The following is a 20,958-nucleotide window of genomic DNA, read 5'->3' as shown; positions in this document are numbered from 1 at the left end:
GAGGTGTAAAATGAGCTGATGTCCTAGAGTGACTTGTTCTCCCTCGTCCCAAAAGGGAAAGGTCTCCAGGGAGGAGCCTTCATCCCCAGACGAGGCAGCAGGAGACAGGAGGTGGTAATGAGAAAAATGCTAATTCGGTGGTTGGAGATATTGCACTTGGCCTCCCTGATGAGGGATCAAGGGGATCAGGGGAGAGGGAGAAGGAGAATACGGTTCCCTGCGAGGAGATGGAGAAATTAGGAGGAAGGAGAAAGAGGTCGGGAGGCGGCGACTGAGGGAGGAGTGAGAGGAATGTAAAGGATGTAGGGTAGAAAAGCCCAGCACCAAGGGATCGCTAATTCAATTTTCCCTTCTGCTTTTTAGCATTGATCAGCGGCCACGCAAAGCGGATGGGATGTTCCACCGCCGTGTGACCGTCGAGAATTAAAAGCCTGTTTAAACATCAGCTTGTGTTGGGATCAGGAACAGACCCTTAGCTGCTGCTTCTTCTTCTTCTTCTTCTTCTTCTTCTTCTTCTTCTTCTTCTTCTTCTTCTTCTTCTTCTTCTTCTTCTTCTTCTTCTTCTTCTCCTTCTCCTCCTCCTTCCCCTCTCTACACCCCCTGACTAACACCTCGTCATCTCATCGGAGAATTAGCGGGGATCTTGTCGCATTCGGAGAAGTACCGGACATTAAACCGCTGAATTAAACCAGTGAGCAGGAGACCAGAGGATAAACGGGGATTAGAAGTTTAAATACTGAACTACATTTTGGGTTTTCATTAAGGCTACTTCGATGGCCTTCATGCAAAAATCCATCAACTCCCAAAACACTTCCAGTAGGAAACATTTTGCTATTAAAAAAAAACATGCAAATATCGCTGTTGACACTGTGGTTAATTTTCTGTCAGTATATATTAAGGTTAGGGTCAGTTAGCTAGCTAGTGCGATCACATTGATAAAAGAAGCCGATAAAAGATGTTAGGTACGTTTCCAGTGACACTTTCCCCGAATGTCAACAAGCGCTCCGCTTTTTGATTAGGTTTCTAGCGAGAAGTGTATATCGTACTTTTAGAATCCACGTCCAGTCGATGTGTCGGATCTACAGTTTGATAGATATTACGAAGATGATTTGAGGTCTCGCCAGGATAACGTGTAACGGCAGCGTCCATGTAAAGTTAGCGTCAACCCTCACGCAACCCTGTCTCCTAAAAATTACGTTCCCACAGAACTAAACTGCATTCTCAATTACGTTTAGCTAGAAACGTATTTACTCCCACGTTACGTTTGTTATGAACGTATCTGAAATACGTTTATTTTCTACATATCTTCTAGAAACATATTTTCTCCCACGTTACGTTAGTTATGAACGTATCTGAAATACGTTTATTTTCTACATATCTTTGCCATTTATTGTCTTGCTTATAATAATGATAATAGTCATTTATAAATATCATTTTAGAGCACACCTTTGAAATCGACAATCGGGCTCGATATATGGTTAAATTAAAATCAGTAGGCGAGGCTGTAATTTCGCCAGCTGTTACTCTCATGAGCGAGGCAGAACATAATAGTTTTAACATGCCAAAAAGCTGCTGTGTCGTTTATTGCACCTCAAACATTAAAACAAATCCAGAGTTACGTGTTTCTGTACTTCCTCTAAGAAGAAAGGACAGTAACAGAAGAGCTCTGTGGCTTCAGGCTTGATCGCCGTTCAAATGACAGCGCTGGTTTCCCCAAAAGTGGGCGGGACTGTAAAGTGAAGTAGATTTTACTCTCATCTATTATTCAAAACCATTCTATTTATTCTAACGTATTACATGCCAGTGTTTTATCTTTTTATTTATTTGTTTTTATTTTAAATCGTATAATGTCGGACTTGTTTTGTCGTCTTTGAGGAAAAGAAATGGGGTTTAGAGATTCAAAATACTGAAATCTGTATTTTTTAAAATCTCTTCCTTCTAATTTGTTATTCTTTTCTAAATAACACACTGTTATTTACTCACCAATAGCACACAATTATCCTTGTTTTTATTTATTCGTTTAATTCTATAATCTTGGGCATTTTAGCATGCTTTTTAGCCGTAAATAAAGTCACCAGAAACAGACGGGACATTTCGAGATTTAGGATGGCCCAAGACACTACACTACCCATAATCCCCAGCTATCGTTTGGGACTACAGTCCCGTTGACAAACCCCGTGATGTTGCGCCGAGGTTACGCCGAGCGTCAAGCTCTTTGAAATGGAACGAAACCACGGCAGACTATTCAAAACTGGACTCGAACGCCCCACCAGAACTACACATGCTGGCTATTGTGTTTCGCAACATGTTCTCTATGGCACGTCTCTACTGGGAATTGTAGTTTTAAAAGACGTTTTTCCCAAATGTAGAAGTTGACAGTATTAAACTGTGTACAGCCCTGGAGGTTTAGGCGATAGGAAACACATTGGTGTGTACACATTTAAAACATGTAATTACTAAATGGGTGAAAATCGCTTGTATCCATAATGGGCAGCATTAATATATACCCACACGACAGCTCATTGTTACTTTGTAATTCTACTCCACTACAATTCAGAGGTTAACCTGGTATTTTTACTCCACTACATTTAGTTTAGCTACTTTGCAGATTCTGATTAATGATGTGGAATATAAACAACCCTTAAAGCAGACTTTAGTTACACCTGAATACAATTCAGGGAAGGTGATTGTCAAGTGCCAACAATCAGGAGAGATATTTGATAGTTGGTGCTTGAGAAGACTAAACATTTATCTGCAGATCTTTATAAAGTATATTCATTACTCGTTATTCTCTACTAATAGTTAATTAAAAACTGTATAATGGCTATTTTGCATATCCCTTTCAAGATTTCAAGGTTTTCTAAGGTGTATTGATCTTATACACAACTTAGGTCGCAGGTTCCTCAACAGACATCTATCAATATGTGTGTACTGTATACCTCCACCATTAAACTGTCATATTCTGCACATTTATTATTCTATCTACATACATAAGAGTATAATTAATGTGTATAATATCATTTAAAATAAGTGTTTCAACATAGTTAACATTGCAGGAAAGCAATATGTTAGACGTTAAGTACTTTGTCAGGCTTAATATTCATCTGTAGATAGATACCCCCAGAGCTTTTTTCTTGTTTAAAAGAAGACCTTAACCTAAAGTATTTTTTAATGTGTTAATAAAGGTTAATTCGTTTTTCTGTTTTGCACATCCTCCTATTAATATCTTTGTACATCCAGCACTAAACTGTTTTATTGTAGAGATCACTTAGTATCTTCTTGACTTTTTATATTCTATATTTCTATCATTGACCTTCTACTTTCCCCCTATGAAAGTATGTACTCTTAATATTGTTTTGATCAAATAAGATTATGCAACAAAAATAATTCAATAACATGCTTTAACCACTAGGCGGTGCACACAAGGTACACACAGCATACTAATAATAACTTTGTATTATTAGTGTAGACACTTATGTATAACATCTGAAGATGTGTAGTTGTATTCATGTTTTTACGTAATTTTACAGGATATTGCTATACTATTCTCTTGTTTTACTTCTTCACATTAATATCTGATTTGTAAAACATCACAGACAGAAAGGCATAGGCTATCCGTCATTTAATAGTAAGCTATTGAAATTGTGATTCCATAGATGTGTCTCTCATCACCCAAATCCCCTGACTATTCTCTCAACTCAGTATTTAGATTCTTATATTCAAAGAAAATCAGTAATAAAAGTCCTTTTCGATCAGCTATGCACCGTTGTGGTGTAAATATAACCTATATACCAATTGGATCAAATATAAAAGTCAGCCGAATTACTATTGATACTGCAAGGAGACGTATTTTGTGAAAAGAAATTGAAGATGTTGTTTAATTGTTGATATATTTATGATCCACGTCAAGTATTCAGTTTGGCAGCAGTTCTCCTGTTTGTCTCTCTCTATAAATAAAGAATTACGGCAGATGTGTATATTTAATGCAGCCGAACCGTGTATTACAATGCCGTTATGTGATGACTTCCAAAGAGAAAAGCAAGCACACTCTGAATTAGGTATTATTTTATTTTTCGTTGTCGGATATCATATCTCCATATCATATCAACACCATATCCCAGCGTGCATTGCGGCTAAAACATCCAATCAACAAGCTTCAAGCTGAGGATCTTGGGTATCAGTTTAGTGGGTTGTGGTGTGTATCGCTCAAAATGTCCCGTCTGTTTCCGGTGACTTTATTTACGGCTAAAAGCCCAAGATTATAGAATTAAATGAATAAATAAAAACAAGGATAATTGTTGTGTTATTTAGAAAGAATAATAAATTAGAAGGAAAAGATTTTAAAAAATACAGATTTCAGTATTTTGAGGCTCTGAGCCCAGTTCTTTCCTCACAGACGGAAAAAAAGTGCGACATTATACGATTTAAAATAAAAACAAATAAATAAAAGATAAAACACTGGCATGTAAGTTACGTTAGAATAAAGAGAATGGTTTTGAATAATAGATGAGAGTAAATCTACTTCACTTTACAGCCCCCGCCCACTTTTGGGGAAACCAGCGCTGTCATTTGAACGGCGATCAAGCCTGAAGTCACAGAGCTCTTCTGTTTACTGTCCTTTCTTCTTAGAGGAAGTACAGAAACACGTAACTCTGGATTTGTTTTTAATGTTGAGGGGCAATGAAACGACACAGCAGCTTTTTGCATGTTAAAACTATTATGTTCTGCCTCGCACATGAGAGTAACAGCTGGCGAAATTACAGCCTCGCCTACTGATTTTAATTTAACCATATATCGAGCCCGATTGTCGATTTCAAAGGTGTGCTCTAAAATGATATTTATAAATAACTAATTATCATTATTATAAGCAAGACAATAAATGGCAAAGATTGTAGAAAATAAACGTATTTAAGTTACATCATAACTAACGTAACGTGGAATAAAATATGCTTCTAGAAGATATGTAGAAAATAAACGTATTTGAGATACGTGTCATAAACTAACGTAACGTGGGAGAAAATACGTTTCTAGCTAAACGTAATTGAGAATGCAGTTTAAGTTCTGTGGGAACGTAATTTTTAGGAGACAGGGTTGCCTCACGGGGGTGAAAACAGTATTTCAGGTATCAGAAAGTTTTCATAATAAAACCGTATTCCCCCTCACTGTCAGATTATATCACGGTGATATCTGCCGTACTCATCCACTAAAACACATCAGTTAATCCTTGTTAATTTCACAACATGAATTGGTCTAAATTGTGTACAATGCGTTTGTGTTTTTCCCATTTCCCTTTCGATTCTGAGAGACGCATTTATTTTCTCAGAGGTTTTGATAAAACATCGAATTACCCATAATCCTCAGCTATCGTTGAAGCTCGGTGATTGGATGTTTTAGCCGCAATGCACGTTGGGATATGGTGTTTTTTACGATATGAAATCCGAAAACATAAAAAGAAAAAGAAGATAATACTTCATTCCGAGTGTGCTTGCTCTTCTCTTTTGAAAGTCATCACATAACGGCATTGTAATACACAGTTCGGCTGCATTAAATATTACACATCTGCCGTAGTTCTTTTATTTATAGAGCCCTGATGAGAAGACTTCTAGACAAACATGAGGAACTGAAAACGTGACGTGGATAATAAATATATCAGCAATTAAACAACATCTTCAATTTCTCTTCAAACAATACGTCTCCTTGCAGTATCAACACTAATTCGGCTGACTTTTATATTTGATCCAATTAGTAGATTATATTTACACCATAACGGTGCACAGCTGATAGACAGGGACTTGTAGTTTTTCAATATATTACTGATTTTCTTTGAATATAAGAAAGTAAAATACTGAGTTGAGAGAATAGTCCCGGGTGTTTGGGTGACGGGAGACACATCTATGGAATCAGAATTTGCAATATAGCTTTCCGTCTGTGATGTTTTACAAATCAAATATTAATGTGGAGAACTACAATATGTGAAATAGTATAGCAATATCCTGTACAATTATGTGAAAACATGAATATAGCTACACATCTCCAGATGTTATACATACATAAGTGTCCTACACTAATAATACAAAGTTATTATGGCATTGTATGCTGTGTGTTATTTGTAACATCTTCAGAAAGTACCTTTCCCACTCCTCTGTTACAGAGTCTACAGGTTCATGGTACAATGCATACGCTTCAAATCGAGAGACTGAAATGTATTGTTCTTCACCGTTCTGTTTTAATTTCACAATAAACGTAATAGTAATATTATGTTTGATATTATTATGTCTGCTTAACTAGACTACTGGGTCATGATTGGTGTTACAAAAATACCAAAACAATATAAATCCAAACAAAATAAATCCGTCATAAACTAAACTGGAAATTATAATGTATTGTGTCAACACTGTAAACTTGAAGCTGTTTTAACCCGCACCGCCTAGTTTTGGATAGTCTGTGGAGGTTTCATTCCATTTCAAAGAGCTCGGCGTAACCTTGGCGCACTGCCACTCCAACATCCAATCACTGAGCTTGAGGACTAATCACAGGGTTTTGTAAAGCAAGGCGGATGTCGTAGTCCCAAACGATATCTGAGGATTCTGGGTAGTGTAGTGTCTTCGGCCATCCTAAACGTTATACATTTCTTTTTACAGGTAACTAATGTAACGGATAACATGTTTAAAGTAACCCTCCCGACCGTGGCGAGCATGCAGGAAACCAGATGAAAACAGGGATTTAACAGCAGGTGCTTGTTCCACATCTGCAACACATTATGACTTAAATACGGTGTCTCGATCACAGGTGTCCCCAAACCCCGCCACATCACAGCATCTCTGCACACTCACAGTCTCTGCAGTCCGGTGTACAGCTCCATGTCCACGTCTCTCAGAGTCTGCAGGCCCGTCCAGTTCTCGATGTGTCTGCAAACAGAGAGGAGCACACATGAGAGGAAGGAACATGTTGGGAAAGTACTAAATGCACGCTTCCAATATCAGAGTACACATGATAACAAAGGCCCTGCGTAGCTTGTACCGTATTTTGTTCAATCCAAACAATCCTGTTTCTAAGCAGATTCACAGCTCTTAATCTATTACCTATCAACACAGATATCGGCAAAGCTACTGGCAGGCAGGAGAGTTTCTAATAGTCATCGTAGTAACGACCGGTGTTGCCATGTCTCGGTGCGATATGGTACTGAATTGTCATGTCTGTTTAGCAGTGTCGACAGCATGGACAATGTTAGCAGCCAGAGCATGTATCCTGATATCGAAGCTCAAGCCGGTGACGAGTGGATCTTTTCCAACAGAAAACAAAACCAGGAAGTAAGGCGGCAGAAAGTCAGTCCCAACGCCTCTGAATCCACATTCATTTAAATTGCAATTATTGAAGCAGTTCTGACGGAGTGCTCGCTGCCGCCCTCTGATAGATTTAATTGCCATGAGGCGGCGTTTTAAGCTTAATCTATGTGGGGGACCAAATAAATACTGCAGATACTTCCTCCAACACTATCACTAGACTCCCAGGGAAAAGCATTTCTATGTGCCGGGGATAAAAAGACCAGAAGGGGAAGCTGGCGCCTTCAAATTAGCTCCGGGACAATGAGCATGTTGTAAAAGATTTGTTGTATTTTGGAAATGAAATAGGCAACACACACAGGGCGCACCCGTTTCAATTAAGCCGGGGAAATGAGGAGATGCAGCAGTGAGTAGATTGCTTTGTTTTGGGGAAATATAACGCTGGAGGGACTTCATCCTAAATGCCACATTCCAATGAACGCAGCAGTCAGTGTTATATATACAGATGTATATACACAGATGTGATTTGAATGGCAGCACATGCAAACACATACATACAGGCTTGGGGAGTAAGCGATTATATGTAACAGGATACAAAATAAGGGATTCACTTGCAGTATTAAAAGATCAGATCACTGTACAGATCTACTCTAAGTTTAAATAAAGTCTGAGCTGAATGAATACAGTAGATGGTAAATAATCCACCCAGTGATTGCATGTTTAAACCTTATATATACAGTCTATGGTTTAAACTAGAAGTCCTAATGATGAACATGTGTATGGTTTACATTACTAGCTTTACATAATACACTTAAAGGTGGGGTAGGTAAGTTTGAGAAACCGGCTCGAGATCGCTAGAATTTGAAAATACACAACCGGAGAAAATCTGCCACTTCCTCACAGAGCCCCTCCCCCAACACACACGAACGCGCACATGACCAATGAGGGCACGAGATAAGTTTGTGCCCCGATTGAAGGCTGACAGGCAGGTAGGCCATCCAATCGGTTGTACTTTTTACAGTATTACGGCTTCTACAGATGACGTTTTTTTATGGATTTGTTATCAAAGCACTTCAGATATTCATTGCTATCGGGATGTGAAGAGCATTCCATGGAATATAACAAAACGTGTATCTCGAGCCGGTTTCTCAAACTTACCCACCCCACCTTTAAGTATAACAACTAATTTATATTTATTTCCTCATGTAACAGGAGGTGATCAAGGCATGGTTTATTTATACAGCACCTTTCAACACAAGGCCATTCAGGTTAAACTTATTTGATATGTCGATACTATGATTAGGACACTGATTACATCTTTTTAAAAGTATCCCTCCCTACCCTGTGCACATGAAAGTGATCCTGCAGCCTGACATTTGCATCACGCTCACACTCCATCGTTCAGTTTGAGTCCTGCGATCAGATAGCAGTTTGTATTTTATGACAACAGCAGGAAAATAACATTTCTGAAATTGGTTTTGGCGAAGTCGCTCGCGTAGCGTATCTTTTGGCTCTCGTGCATCTGGTGTACAATGACGAGGAGGCTGCTTCAGGGACATACTGTTCATTTGAGCACCGCGCTGCAGGGTGCATCACCTGTTTTGAGAGCAGGATAAAGGTCTGCCAAATAACCAGAACTGCTGAAACCCGCCGTGCATGACTTTGTTTTTGGCGGCTGGAGGTGCCAGTTTTTCTTTTTTTTTTATGACGGCTGGCAGGTGGGAGCAGTAAGCAGCGAGAGGACGTGAGTGATGCTGTTTCAGGATGTGTTTCAGGTAAATGAGTCTTGAAATGATGGTAATATCCGGAATACCAGCCGTTTAGATGGAGCTGCGAGTCACAGGAAATTGAGCTTGCTTTTGCCAAATGGTTTGGGACCTCCTAAGTGCAAAGTAAATCAGTTGTGTGCAGGTGAACAGGTGACGGAGACTGCTTTTACATTGGGTTTGTTTGCTTTATTTAAAAAACAGACTCAACTCCCGCTCCGCTCTGCTTTCAGGCCACTTTACTGTTGCTCTGATCCACATGTGCTTGCATTAAAGGGAATGCAATTAGCACCTGCCACCTGCCGAAAGCAGAGTACATGTGGGCTGTGAAGTGCAGACAATATCAGCTAACCTGCCACCATGACAGATAGAGATATGCTTTCCTTATATTAAATGTACACATTTAAAAAGCTCTTTCTAGGGAATAAGGCGACATGATGTATTCCATCTTTCTACCGACTTAGCGTTTGTCACCTTTGAAATCTATGTTGAACACCTGCTGAACGAGGAATAGCTTGTTTTACTTCACATCATTTCAATTCAATTCAAAACATTTGTTTATCCAGGTAAAATCCCATTGAGATCATGATCTCTTTTTCAAGGCAGACCTGCAGCAGTAGGTTCCACAAGAAGACATCAAAACATAAACAACAGAACAACAAAAGGACATCATACGGCAAAATGTACAGGGATTACAATTTACATATCTCTCCACATGTACAGGTACCATCAGCATCTGATTGTGGAGCATCCAACCGAGCTTTAAAAACATGTAGTGGGGGCTGGGAGTAGTACAGGAAATATTTGATATGGAGAGATTCACACACATATTGAGGATCCAGGAAGGGACATTTGAGTCCAAATGGGAAACATGGGTTGAATATAAAAGAAAAATGAACGACACCACAAATTGAGAGTTGGAACCAGACCATGATGTTGCATTAAAATAGGATAGAAAGCTTCCATGTCACTGTTTGCTTGTTTTTATTATTATTTGTATTTTCTTTGTTCGTCTTCAATGGGTCTCTAATTCAAGTGTATACTGAACTATATGTGGTTTTGTATGTTTATAAAAATGTCAATACAAATGTAAGTGAAAAAAAACAAAAAACATGTCGTGGTACTAGCTTGGTAATTGTCCATTCTTGTTGCAGACTGTTCCATGTTAGTGGAGCTGCACATCTGAAAGCTGTCTTCCCTAAGACAGTCCTAGCACTTGGACATTTAATAAAACCACAGCATGCGATCTCAGGCAATAAGTACTTTCAATTCGCCGAGAGATCAGGGAGCAGATATAAGATGCTAGTTTATCCAACATGGCTTTGTAAATGAAAAAGTACCAGTGACTGAGCCTCCGTACAGTAAGTGATGGCAGACCTGCCTGGGCATACAGGGTACAGCGATGCGTAAGTGCTTTACAATTTGTCAAAAATCTCAGTGCGCTGTGATACGCAGCATCTAACTTGCTCAGGTAATTGGCAGGTGCATTCATATAGACCAGATCCCCATAGTCCAGCTCAGGTCAAAGGTCACAGAGCCTTTTCCTGGCCTCAAGCGAGAAACAGGATGTGTTTCTGTAAAAGAAACCCAGCCTAACCCTCAGCTTTTTAAGCAGGTTATTTACATGAAATGTAAAAGTGAGACAATCATCAAGCCAGATACCCAAGTATTTGTAACAGGTAACCACTTCAAGTTGTATTCCTTGCGTAGTTACAATATCCAAAGCAGTCTCCGGTGTATTTTTAGCTTTAGCTTTAGAAAAGAGCATTACCTTGGTTTTATCCACATTTAAAAGAAGCTTAAGCTCAGAGAGCTGAGCCTGATTGTTAAAAACAGCCTGTAATTTAACAACAGCCTCGTTAACCGAGGGACCTGCACAGTACATAACGGTATCGTCCGCGTAAAAATGTAAGGTTGCTCCTTGAGATGTTCACCTAAACTATTCATATAGATAGAGAATAATAGAGGGACCTAAAACTGAACCTTGTGGTACACCATTAGTGATGTTTAACCACTCAGAAGACAGCCCATCAAACTGAACACATTCATTCATTTAAACAAATGCACATGTTTGGGACTGTTGCCATCCATTTTTGTTCTATTTAAGTTTTAAGTTTCTTGTACGTACACATGTAACCTCCATCTAACAGATCATCAATCTAATTGCAATCAATTCAATTGATTTTAGTCAAGTTCGAGTCCCGCTGCAGTCAGCATGTCGTTGTGTCCCTGGACACTTCACCCAAATGGCTCCTGTGGGGATTGCCCTCAGTATTGAGTATGTAAGTCGCTTTGGATAAAAGCGTCTAACAAGTGTAATGTAATGTAATGTAATAAGACGTCATTGAGATATGTGAATTGATTGGTCGATTGAAAATGGATACCCCAATAAGCCATCCAAAACTAGAGAATAGGAGCCCGGACACTAAACAGCTTCTATTGGCTAACTCCAACACATTGTACATGATAGGCTAAAGGGCGGGACATCTTTAACCGGTTGACCAATCACAACTGACGCACTGGAAATCAATAGCAGCAAGACAGTAGTGTTCACAGTCTCTCTCTCGCTCACACAGATCATGTAATGCTCAAACTGGTCAGAGTTCAGATAAAGGCCACAGTCGCTCAGTGCTTTTGGTAAATATAAAATCAAAAAGCATAACAGCAACATGTGCCGATCTCATGGAAGAGCAGTTTATGAAAAAGAGCCTTCACCATGAGGCAGAGACCTTGGGCAATTATCCAATTAGGACTAAACACATGGTTGACCGGCTTCTACAATGTTAATACAGAAAGATCAAAATAGCAATACTCAACACAAAACAAAAAGCTAAATAAAACAATCTTTTGTTCACTTAGTCTCCAATGCAATCCTCAATCACCGCTCTTGTATTTTGAGCTTCTGAAATGAAACATCCAGACAGCTCATTTCCATTTCTTCAGTGACTTCCTGCCCCGCATTGACAGATCTTGATCTTGGGATCAAAGAGGAGAGATATTTAGCATTTGACGAGTTTCTATACATTTGTTTTTCTTTCTAATGTGCACAATGTAGGGACTGCTTTTTTGTCTTTTGTTTTCTTAGTTATGTTCTCTGTATTTTATATGTTTGTGTTATGTGTTATGTGTAACGTTGCTGCCTTCTTGGCCTAGTCAGCATTGCAAATGAGATTCTATCTCAATGCTTTTATCTGGTTAAATAAAATAAAATTAAATACATTTTAAATAAAAGAGAGTTTAGCAGTTTTGGGCAGAAAGAGAACGAGAGGTGAAAGCATTTGGCCTGGTTTGTTATTGATTGGAGATTTGACTTTATCTGACGCTGATGTAAGTACACAACAGCGTTATACACTTTGAATACTTTTGTTACTTTGCATCTAAAGCAATTGAAGTGTGAAGCAGCAACCATACATGTCTCCTAATGCAAATGATACATGTATGTGTATCTAAAAGATAGCACGTGCAGACCGATTTCTAACCAAATAATATCACGTTTTTATCCAAAATCCCAAAAGATAATGGCAACAGCTAATTTGTCCTTAATTATTATTCCTCCCACGGGGGGTTTAGTCAATTAAAAGTTGGTGATACGTTTGGATCTATAATACATTGCATGTCAAGGCAAGTGTAAACCAACATATAATGATAATATTGTCCAGAATTACAAATATTATGGCCGCATTAGAGCCCTTTTATAACATATTAAAATATCTCATCGCACTGAAGCTTTCCGTTTGTTGAGGTGAACTTGATGCACTGCCAGTTTTATATCTGTCCTCATTCAAAGCCTTTTAACACAAATGTGGCACACTGATGCAATACAGCAGGCATTACGACTCGCTCGCAACATAATCTCCGCAGCATTGTGTGAGAAATTGATGCAATATTGTGATACAAAAAATTATGTATGTGAGCACAAAGTGTTTTCATTTGCGGCGCCGCTTCACGCTCCGTGATAAAATGTACTATGCCTATTTTCCACGGAGATGCTGTCAACAAACCGCGCGGAGGAAGCAGGGAACACCCTCCCCGCATGTTGTCGGCTCTGAACCTCTGATTGTCCGCGGCACGTTGAATATGCATGTGGATTTGACTGCTGTGAAAAGATGGATATGAATAACAAAGATGCTACGATTATACAGGGCCGTTCAATCCCTACAACGTTATTCCCTCATCTTCAGAGGATGCACGAATACAATCTTAGGGAAAATAAAAATCAACATAATTCTAAAAGTAATGGAGATGCTCACATTTTACATTTCAAGTAGACGCTCGCATGTCTTAAAATGAGTAGGACAGACACCGTTTTTAAACGGCTGCTTTGTTTTGATGAATATCAAACCAAATAAATAATACATTAAGGTTTCTACTTTAGAAACTAGTGTTGTTTTTCTCTCGTCCCTTCAAACTACGTCTGGTGGGGCCTAAGCTTTTGGAATCAGTCCACAACAGGGCTTTGATATTTATTACAAACATTATTACAAGGCTTAGATGAATACTCAATTCTGAAAGGGAACAGCAGAAGACGACGAAAATAAAGGAACACTAAAGGGAACAGCAGGAAACAAAGGGAACACTAAAGGGAACAGCAGAAGAAGAAGACGGAAGTCAACACTAAAGGGAACAGCTGAAGAAGACGGAAATAAAGGAAACACTAAAGGGAACAGAAGAATAAGAACGGAGAGTAAGTCAACACTAAAGGGAACAGCAGAAGAAGATGGAAAGAAAGGAAACAATAAAGGGAACAGCAGAAGAAGACGAAAATAAAGGAAACACTAAAGGGAACAGCAAGACAGACAGGAAGGAAACACTAAAGGGAACAGCAGAAGAAGACGGACGGAAGTCAACACTAAAGGGAACAGCTGAAGAAGACGGAAATAAAGGAAACACTAAAGGGAACAGCAGAAAAGACGGAACGAAGGGAAACACTAAAGGGAACAGCAGAAGAAGACGGAAATAAAGGAAACACTAAAGGGAACAGCAAGACAGACAGGAAGGAAACACTAAAGGGAACACGGTGTGGGCTCTTTAAATACAAAGAAAGGAGATTTGAGCATTGAGAAAACATTTTATTTCCCGACAAGACGAGTAGGATCTCTCTTATTTCTGCTTCTTATTTTTCCATGATGTTTCAAATATGCAATAACGTTGGAAGGGATAGTGCGATCACATTGATAAAAGAAGCTGATAAAAGATGTTAGGTACGTTTCCAGTGACACTTTCCCCGAATGTCAACAAGCGCTCCGCTTTTGATTAGGTTTCTAGCGAGAAGTGTATATTGTACTTTAGAATCCACGTCCAGTCGATGTGTCGGATCTATAGTTTGATAGATATTACGAAGATGATTTGAGGTCTCGCCAGGATAACGTGTAACGGCAGCGTCCATGCATGTCAAGTTAGCGTCAACCCTCACGCAACCCTGTCTCCTAAAAATTACGTTCCCACAGAACTAAACTGCATTCTCAATTACGTTTAGCTAGAAACGTATTTACTCCCACGTTACGTTTGTTATGAACGTATCTCAAATACGTTTATTTTCTACATATCTTCTAGAAACATGTTTTCTCCCAGGTTACGTTCCTTATGAACGTATCTGAAATACGTTTATTTTCTACATATCTTTGCCATTTATTGTCTTGCTTATAATAATGATAATAGTCATTTATAAATATCATTTTAGAGCACACCTTTGAAATCGACAATCGGGCTCGATATATGGTTAAATTAAAATCAGTAGGCGAGGCTGTAATTTCGCCAGCTGTTACTCTCATGAGCGAGGCAGAACATAATAGTTTTACCATGCCAAAAAGCTGCTGTGTCGTTCATTGCACCTCAAACATTAAAACAAATCCAGAGTTACGTGTTTCTGTACTTCCTCTAAGAAGAAAGGACAGTAACAGAAGAGCTCTGTGGCTTCAGGCTTGATCGCCGTTCAAATGACAGCGCTGGTTTCCCCAAAAGTGGGCGGGGCTGTAAAGTGAAGTAGATTTTACTCTCATCTATTATTCAAAACCATTCTATTTATTCTAACGTATTACATGCCAGTGTTTTATCTTTTTATTTATTTGTTTTTATTTTAAATCGTATAATGTCGGACTTGTTTTGTCGTCTTTGAGGAAAAGAAATGGGGTTTAGAGATTCAAAATACTGAAATCTGTATTTTTTAAAATCTCTTCCTTCTAATTTGTTATTCTTTTCTAAATAACACACTGTTATTTACTCAACAATAGCACACAATTATCCTTGTTTTTATTTATTCGTTTAATTCTATAATCTTGGGCATTTTAGCATGCTTTTTAGCCGTAAATAAAGTCACCAGAAACAGACGGGACATTTCGAGATTTAGGATGGCCCAAGACACTACACTACCCATAATCCCCAGCTATCGTTTGGGACTACAGTCCCGTTGACAAACCCCGTGATGTTGCGCCGAGGTTACGCCGAGCGTCAAGCTCTTTGAAATGGAACGAAACCACGGCAGACTATTCAAAACTGGACTCGAACGCCCCACCAGAACTACACATGCTGGCTATTGTGTTTCGCAACATGTTCTCTATGGCACGTCTCTACTGGGAATTGTAGTTTTAAAAGACGTTTTTCCCAAATGTAGAAGTTGACAGTATTAAACTGTGTACAGCCCTGGAGGTTATAGGCGATAGGAAACACATTGGTGTGTACACATTTAAAACATGTAATTACTAAATGGGTGAAAATCGCTTGTATCCATAATGGGCAGCATTAATATATACCCACACGACAGCTCATTGTTACTTTGTAATTCTACTCCACTACAATTCAGAGGTTAACCTGGTATTTTTACTCCACTACATTTAGTTTAGCTACTTTGCAGATTCTGATTAATGATGTGGAATATAAACACCCCTTAAAGCAGACTTTAGTTACACCTGAATACAATTCAGGGTAGGTGATTGTCAAGTGCCAACAATCAGGAGAGATATTTGATAGTTGGTGCTTGAGAAGACTAAACATTTATCTGCAGATCTTTATAAAGTATATTCATTACTCGTTATTCTCTACTAATAGTTAATTAAAAACTGTATAATGGCTATTTTGCATATCCCTTTCAAGATTTCAAGGTTTTCTAAGGTGTATTGATCTTATACAACTTAGGTCGCAGGTTCCTCAACAGACATCTATCAATATGTGTGTACTGTATACCTCCACCATTAAACTGTCATATTCTGCACATTTATTATTCTATCTACATACATAAGAGTATAATTAATGTGTATAATATCATTTAAAATAAGTGTTTCAACATAGTTAACATTGCAGGAAAGCAATATGTTAGACGTTAAGTACTTTGTCAGGCTTAATATTCATCTGTAGATAGATACCCCCAGAGCTTTTTTCTTGTTTAAAAGAAGACCTTAACCTAAAGTATTTTTTAATGTGTTAATAAAGGTTAATTCGTTTTTCTGTTTTGCACATCCTCCTATTAATATCTTTGTACATCCAGCACTAAACTGTTTTATTGTAGAGATCATTAGTATCTTCTTGACTTTTTATATTCTATATTTCTATCATTGACCTTCTACTTTCCCCCTATGAAAGTATGTACTCTTAATATTGTTTTGATCAAATAAGATTATGCAACAAAAATAATTCAATAACATGCTTTAACCACTAGGCGGTGCACACAAGGTACACACAGCATACTAATAATAACTTTGTATTATTAGTGTAGACACTTATGTAACATCTGAAGATGTGTAGTTGTATTCATGTTTTACGTAATTTTACAGGATATTGCTATACTATTCTCTTGTTTTACTTCTTCACATTAATATCTGATTTGTAAAACATCACAGACAGAAAGGCATAGGCTATCCGTCATTTAATAGTAAGCTATTGAAATTGTGATTCCATAGATGTGTCTCTCATCACCCAAATCCCCTGACTATTCTCTCAACTCAGTATTTAGATTCTTATATTCAAAGAAAATCAGTAATAAAAGTCCTTTTCGATCAGCTATGCACCGTTGTGGTGTAAATATAACCTATATACCAATTGGATCAAATATAAAAGTCAGCCGAATTACTATTGATACTGCAAGGAGACGTATTTTGTGAAAAGAAATTGAAGATGTTGTTTAATTGTTGATATATTTATGATCCACGTCAAGTATTCAGTTTTGGCAGCAGTTCTCCTGTTTGTCTCTCTCTATAAATAAAGAATTACGGCAGATGTGTAATATTTAATGCAGCCGAACCGTGTATTACAATGCCGTTATGTGATGACTTCCAAAGAGAAAAGCAAGCACACTCTGAATTAGGTATTATTTTATTTTTCGTTGTCGGATATCATATCTCCATATCATATCAACACCATATCCCAGCGTGCATTGCGGCTAAAACATCCAATCAACAAGCTTCAAGCTGAGGATCTTGGGTAATCAGTTTAGTGGGTTTGTGGTGTGTATCGCTCAAAATGTCCCGTCTGTTTCCGGTGACTTTATTTACGGCTAAAAAGCCCAAGATTATAGAATTAAATGAATAAATAAAAACAAGGATAATTGTGTGTTATTTAGAAAAGAATAATAAATTAGAAGGAAAAGATTTTAAAAAATACAGATTTCAGTATTTTGAGGCTCTGAGCCCCATTTCTTTTCCTCACAGACGGAAAAAAAGTCCGACATTATACGATTTAAAAAAAAAACAAATAAATAAAAGATAAAACACTGGCATGTAATTTACGTTAGAATAAATAGAATGGTTTTGAATAATAGATGAGAGTAAATCTACTTCACTTTACAGCCCCGCCCACTTTTGGGGAAACCAGCGCTGTCATTTGAACGGCGATCAAGCCTGAAGTCACAGAGCTCTTCTGTTACTGTCCTTTCTTCTTAGAGGAAGTACAGAAACACGTAACTCTGGATTTGTTTTAATGTTTGAGGTGCAATGAACGACACAGCAGCTTTTTGGCATGTTAAAACTATTATGTTCTGCCTCGCACATGAGAGTAACAGCTGGCGAAATTACAGCCTCGCCTACTGATTTTAATTTAACCATATATCGAGCCCGATTGTCGATTTCAAAGGTGTGCTCTAAAATGATATTTATAAATAACTAATTATCATTATTATAAGCAAGACAATAAATGGCAAAGATATGTAGAAAATAAACGTATTTAAGTTACATTCATAACTAACGTAACGTGGAAGAAAATATGCTTCTAGAAGATATGTAGAAAATAAACGTATTTGAGATACGTTCATAACTAACGTAACGTGGGAGAAAATACGTTTCTAGCTAAACGTAATTGAGAATGCAGTTTAGTTCTGTGGGAACGTAATTTTTAGGAGACAGGGTTGCCTCACGGGGTGAAAACAGTATTTCAGGTATCGAAGTTTTCATAATAAAACCGTATTCCCCTCACTGTCAGATTATATCACGGTGATATCTGCCGTACTCATCCACTAAAACACATCAGTTAATCCTTGTTAATTTCACAACATGAATTGGTCTAAATTGTGTACAATGCGTTTGTGTTTTTCCCATTTCCCTTTCGATTCTGAGAGACGCATTTATTTTCTCAGAGGTTTTGATAAAACATCGAATTACCCATAATCCTCAGCTATCGTTGAAGCTCGGTGATTGGATGTTTTAGCCGCAATGCACGTTGGGATATGGTGTTTTTACGATATGAAATCCGAAAACATAAAAAGAAAAAGAAGATAATACTTCATTCCGAGTGTGCTTGCTCTTCTCTTTGAAAGTCATCACATAACGGCATTGTAATACACAGTTCGGCTGCATTAAATATTACACATCTGCCGTAGTTCTTTATTTATAGAGCCCTGATGAGAAGACTTCTAGACAAACATGAGGAACTGAAAACGTGACGTGGATAATAAATATATCAGCAATTAAACAACATCTTCAATTTCTCTTCAAACAATACGTCTCCTTGCAGTATCAACACTAATTCGGCTGACTTTTATATTTGATCCAATTAGTAGATTATATTTACACCATAACGGTGCACAGCTGATAGACAGGGACTTGTAGTTTTTCAATATATTACTGATTTTCTTTGAATATAAGAAAGTAAATACTGAGTTGAGAGAATAGTCCGGGTGTTTGGGTGACGGGAGACACATCTATGGAATCAGAATTTCAATATAGCTTTCCGTCTGTGATGTTTTACAAATCAAATATTAATGTGGAGAACTACAATATGTGAAATAGTATAGCAATATCCTGTACAATTATGTGAAAACATGAATATAGCTACACATCTCCAGATGTTATACATACATAAGTTTCCTACACTAATAATACAAAGTTATTATGGCATTGTATGCTGTGTGTTATTTGTAACATCTTCAGAAAGTACCTTTCCCACTCCTCTGACTGTTACAGGTTCATGGTACAATGCATACGCTTCAAATCGAGAGACTGAAATGTATTGTTCTTCACCGTTCTGTTTTAATTTCACAATAAACGTAATAGTAATATTATGTTTGATATTATTATGTCTGCTTAACTAGACTACTGGGTCATGATTGGTGTTACAAAAAATACCAAAACAATATAAATCCAACAAAATAAATCCGTCATAAACTAACTGGAAAGTATAATGTATTGTGTCAACACTGTAAACTTGAAGCTGTTTAACCCGCACCGCCTAGTTTTGGATAGTCTGTGGAGGTTTCATTCCATTTCAAAGAGCTCGGCGTAACCTTGGCGCACTGCCACTCAACATCCAATCACTTGAGCTTGAGGACTAATCACAGGGTTTGTAAGCAAGGAGGATGTCGTAGTCCCAAACGATATCTGAGGATTCTGGTAGTGTAGTGTCTTCGGCCATCCTTTATACATTTCTTTTACAGGTAACTAATGCAACGGATAACCTGTTTAAAGTAACCCTCCCGACCGTGGCGAGCATGCAGGAAACCAGATGAAAACAGGGATTTAACAGCAGGTGCTTGTTCCACATCTGCAAAATTATGATTAAATACGGTGCTCGATCACAGGTGTCCCCAAACCCCGCCACATCACAGCATCTCTGCACACTCACAGTCTCTGCAGTTCCGGTGTACAGCTCCATGTTCCACGTCTCTCAGAGTCTGCAGGCCCGTCCAGTTTCTCGATGTGTCTGCAAACAGAGAGGAGCACACATGAGAGGAAGGAACATGTTGGGAAAATACTAAATGCATTCTTCCAATATCAGAGTACACATGATAACAAAGGCCCTGCGTAGCTTGTACCGTATTTTGTTCAATCCAAACAATCCTGTTTCTAAGCAGATTCACAGCTCTTAATCTATTACCTATCAACACAGATATCGGCAAAGCTACTGGCAGGCAGGAGAGTTTCTAATAGTCATCGTAGTAACGACCGGTGTTGCCATGTCTCGGTGCGATATGGTACTGAATTGTCATGTCTGTTTAGCAGTGTCGACAGCATGGACAATGTTAGCAGCCAGAGCATGTATCCTGATATCGAAGCTCAAGCCGGTGACGAGTGATCTTTTCCAACAGAAAACAAACCAGGAAGTAAGGCGGCAGAAAGTCAGTCCCAACGCCTCTGAATCCACATTCATTTAAATTGCAATTATTGAAGCAGTTCTGACGGAGTGCTCGCTGCCGCCCTCTGATAGATTTAATTGCCATGAGGCGGCGTTTTTTAAGCTTAATCTATGTGGGGGGACCAAATAAATACTGCAGATACTTCCTCCAACACTATCACTAGACTCCCAGGGAAAGCATTTCTATGTGCCGGGGATAAAAGACCAGAAGGGGAAGCTGGCGCCTTCAAATTAGCTCCGGGACAATGAGCATGTTGTAAAGATTTGTTGTATTTTGAAATGAAATAGGCAACACACACAGGGCGCACCCGTTTCAATTAAGCCGGGGAAATGAGGAGATGCAGCAGTGAGTAGAT

At 38.3% G+C, this 20,958-nt stretch overlaps 1 protein-coding gene across 1 annotated transcript in view; it reads right to left on the bottom strand.

Annotated features, from left to right (window-relative positions):
* Nucleotides 1-20,958, bottom strand: part of LOC117442880 (NT-3 growth factor receptor-like) — a 210,293-nt gene that overhangs the window by 134,593 nt on the left and 54,742 nt on the right. Inside the window, exon 2 of the mRNA XM_034078826.1 lies at nt 6,834-6,908. Coding sequence (XP_033934717.1) covers nt 6,834-6,908 — 75 coding nt within the window. The remainder of the gene's footprint in view (nt 1-6,833; nt 6,909-20,958) is intronic.

Source organism: Pseudochaenichthys georgianus, chromosome 3 (assembly GCF_902827115.2).
Source record: "Pseudochaenichthys georgianus chromosome 3, fPseGeo1.2, whole genome shotgun sequence".
In the NCBI taxonomy this organism is placed as follows: Eukaryota; Metazoa; Chordata; class Actinopteri; order Perciformes; family Channichthyidae; genus Pseudochaenichthys; species Pseudochaenichthys georgianus.
Note: the sequence above shows the minus strand (reverse complement) of the source record. Positions and strands in the feature narration are given on the sequence as shown.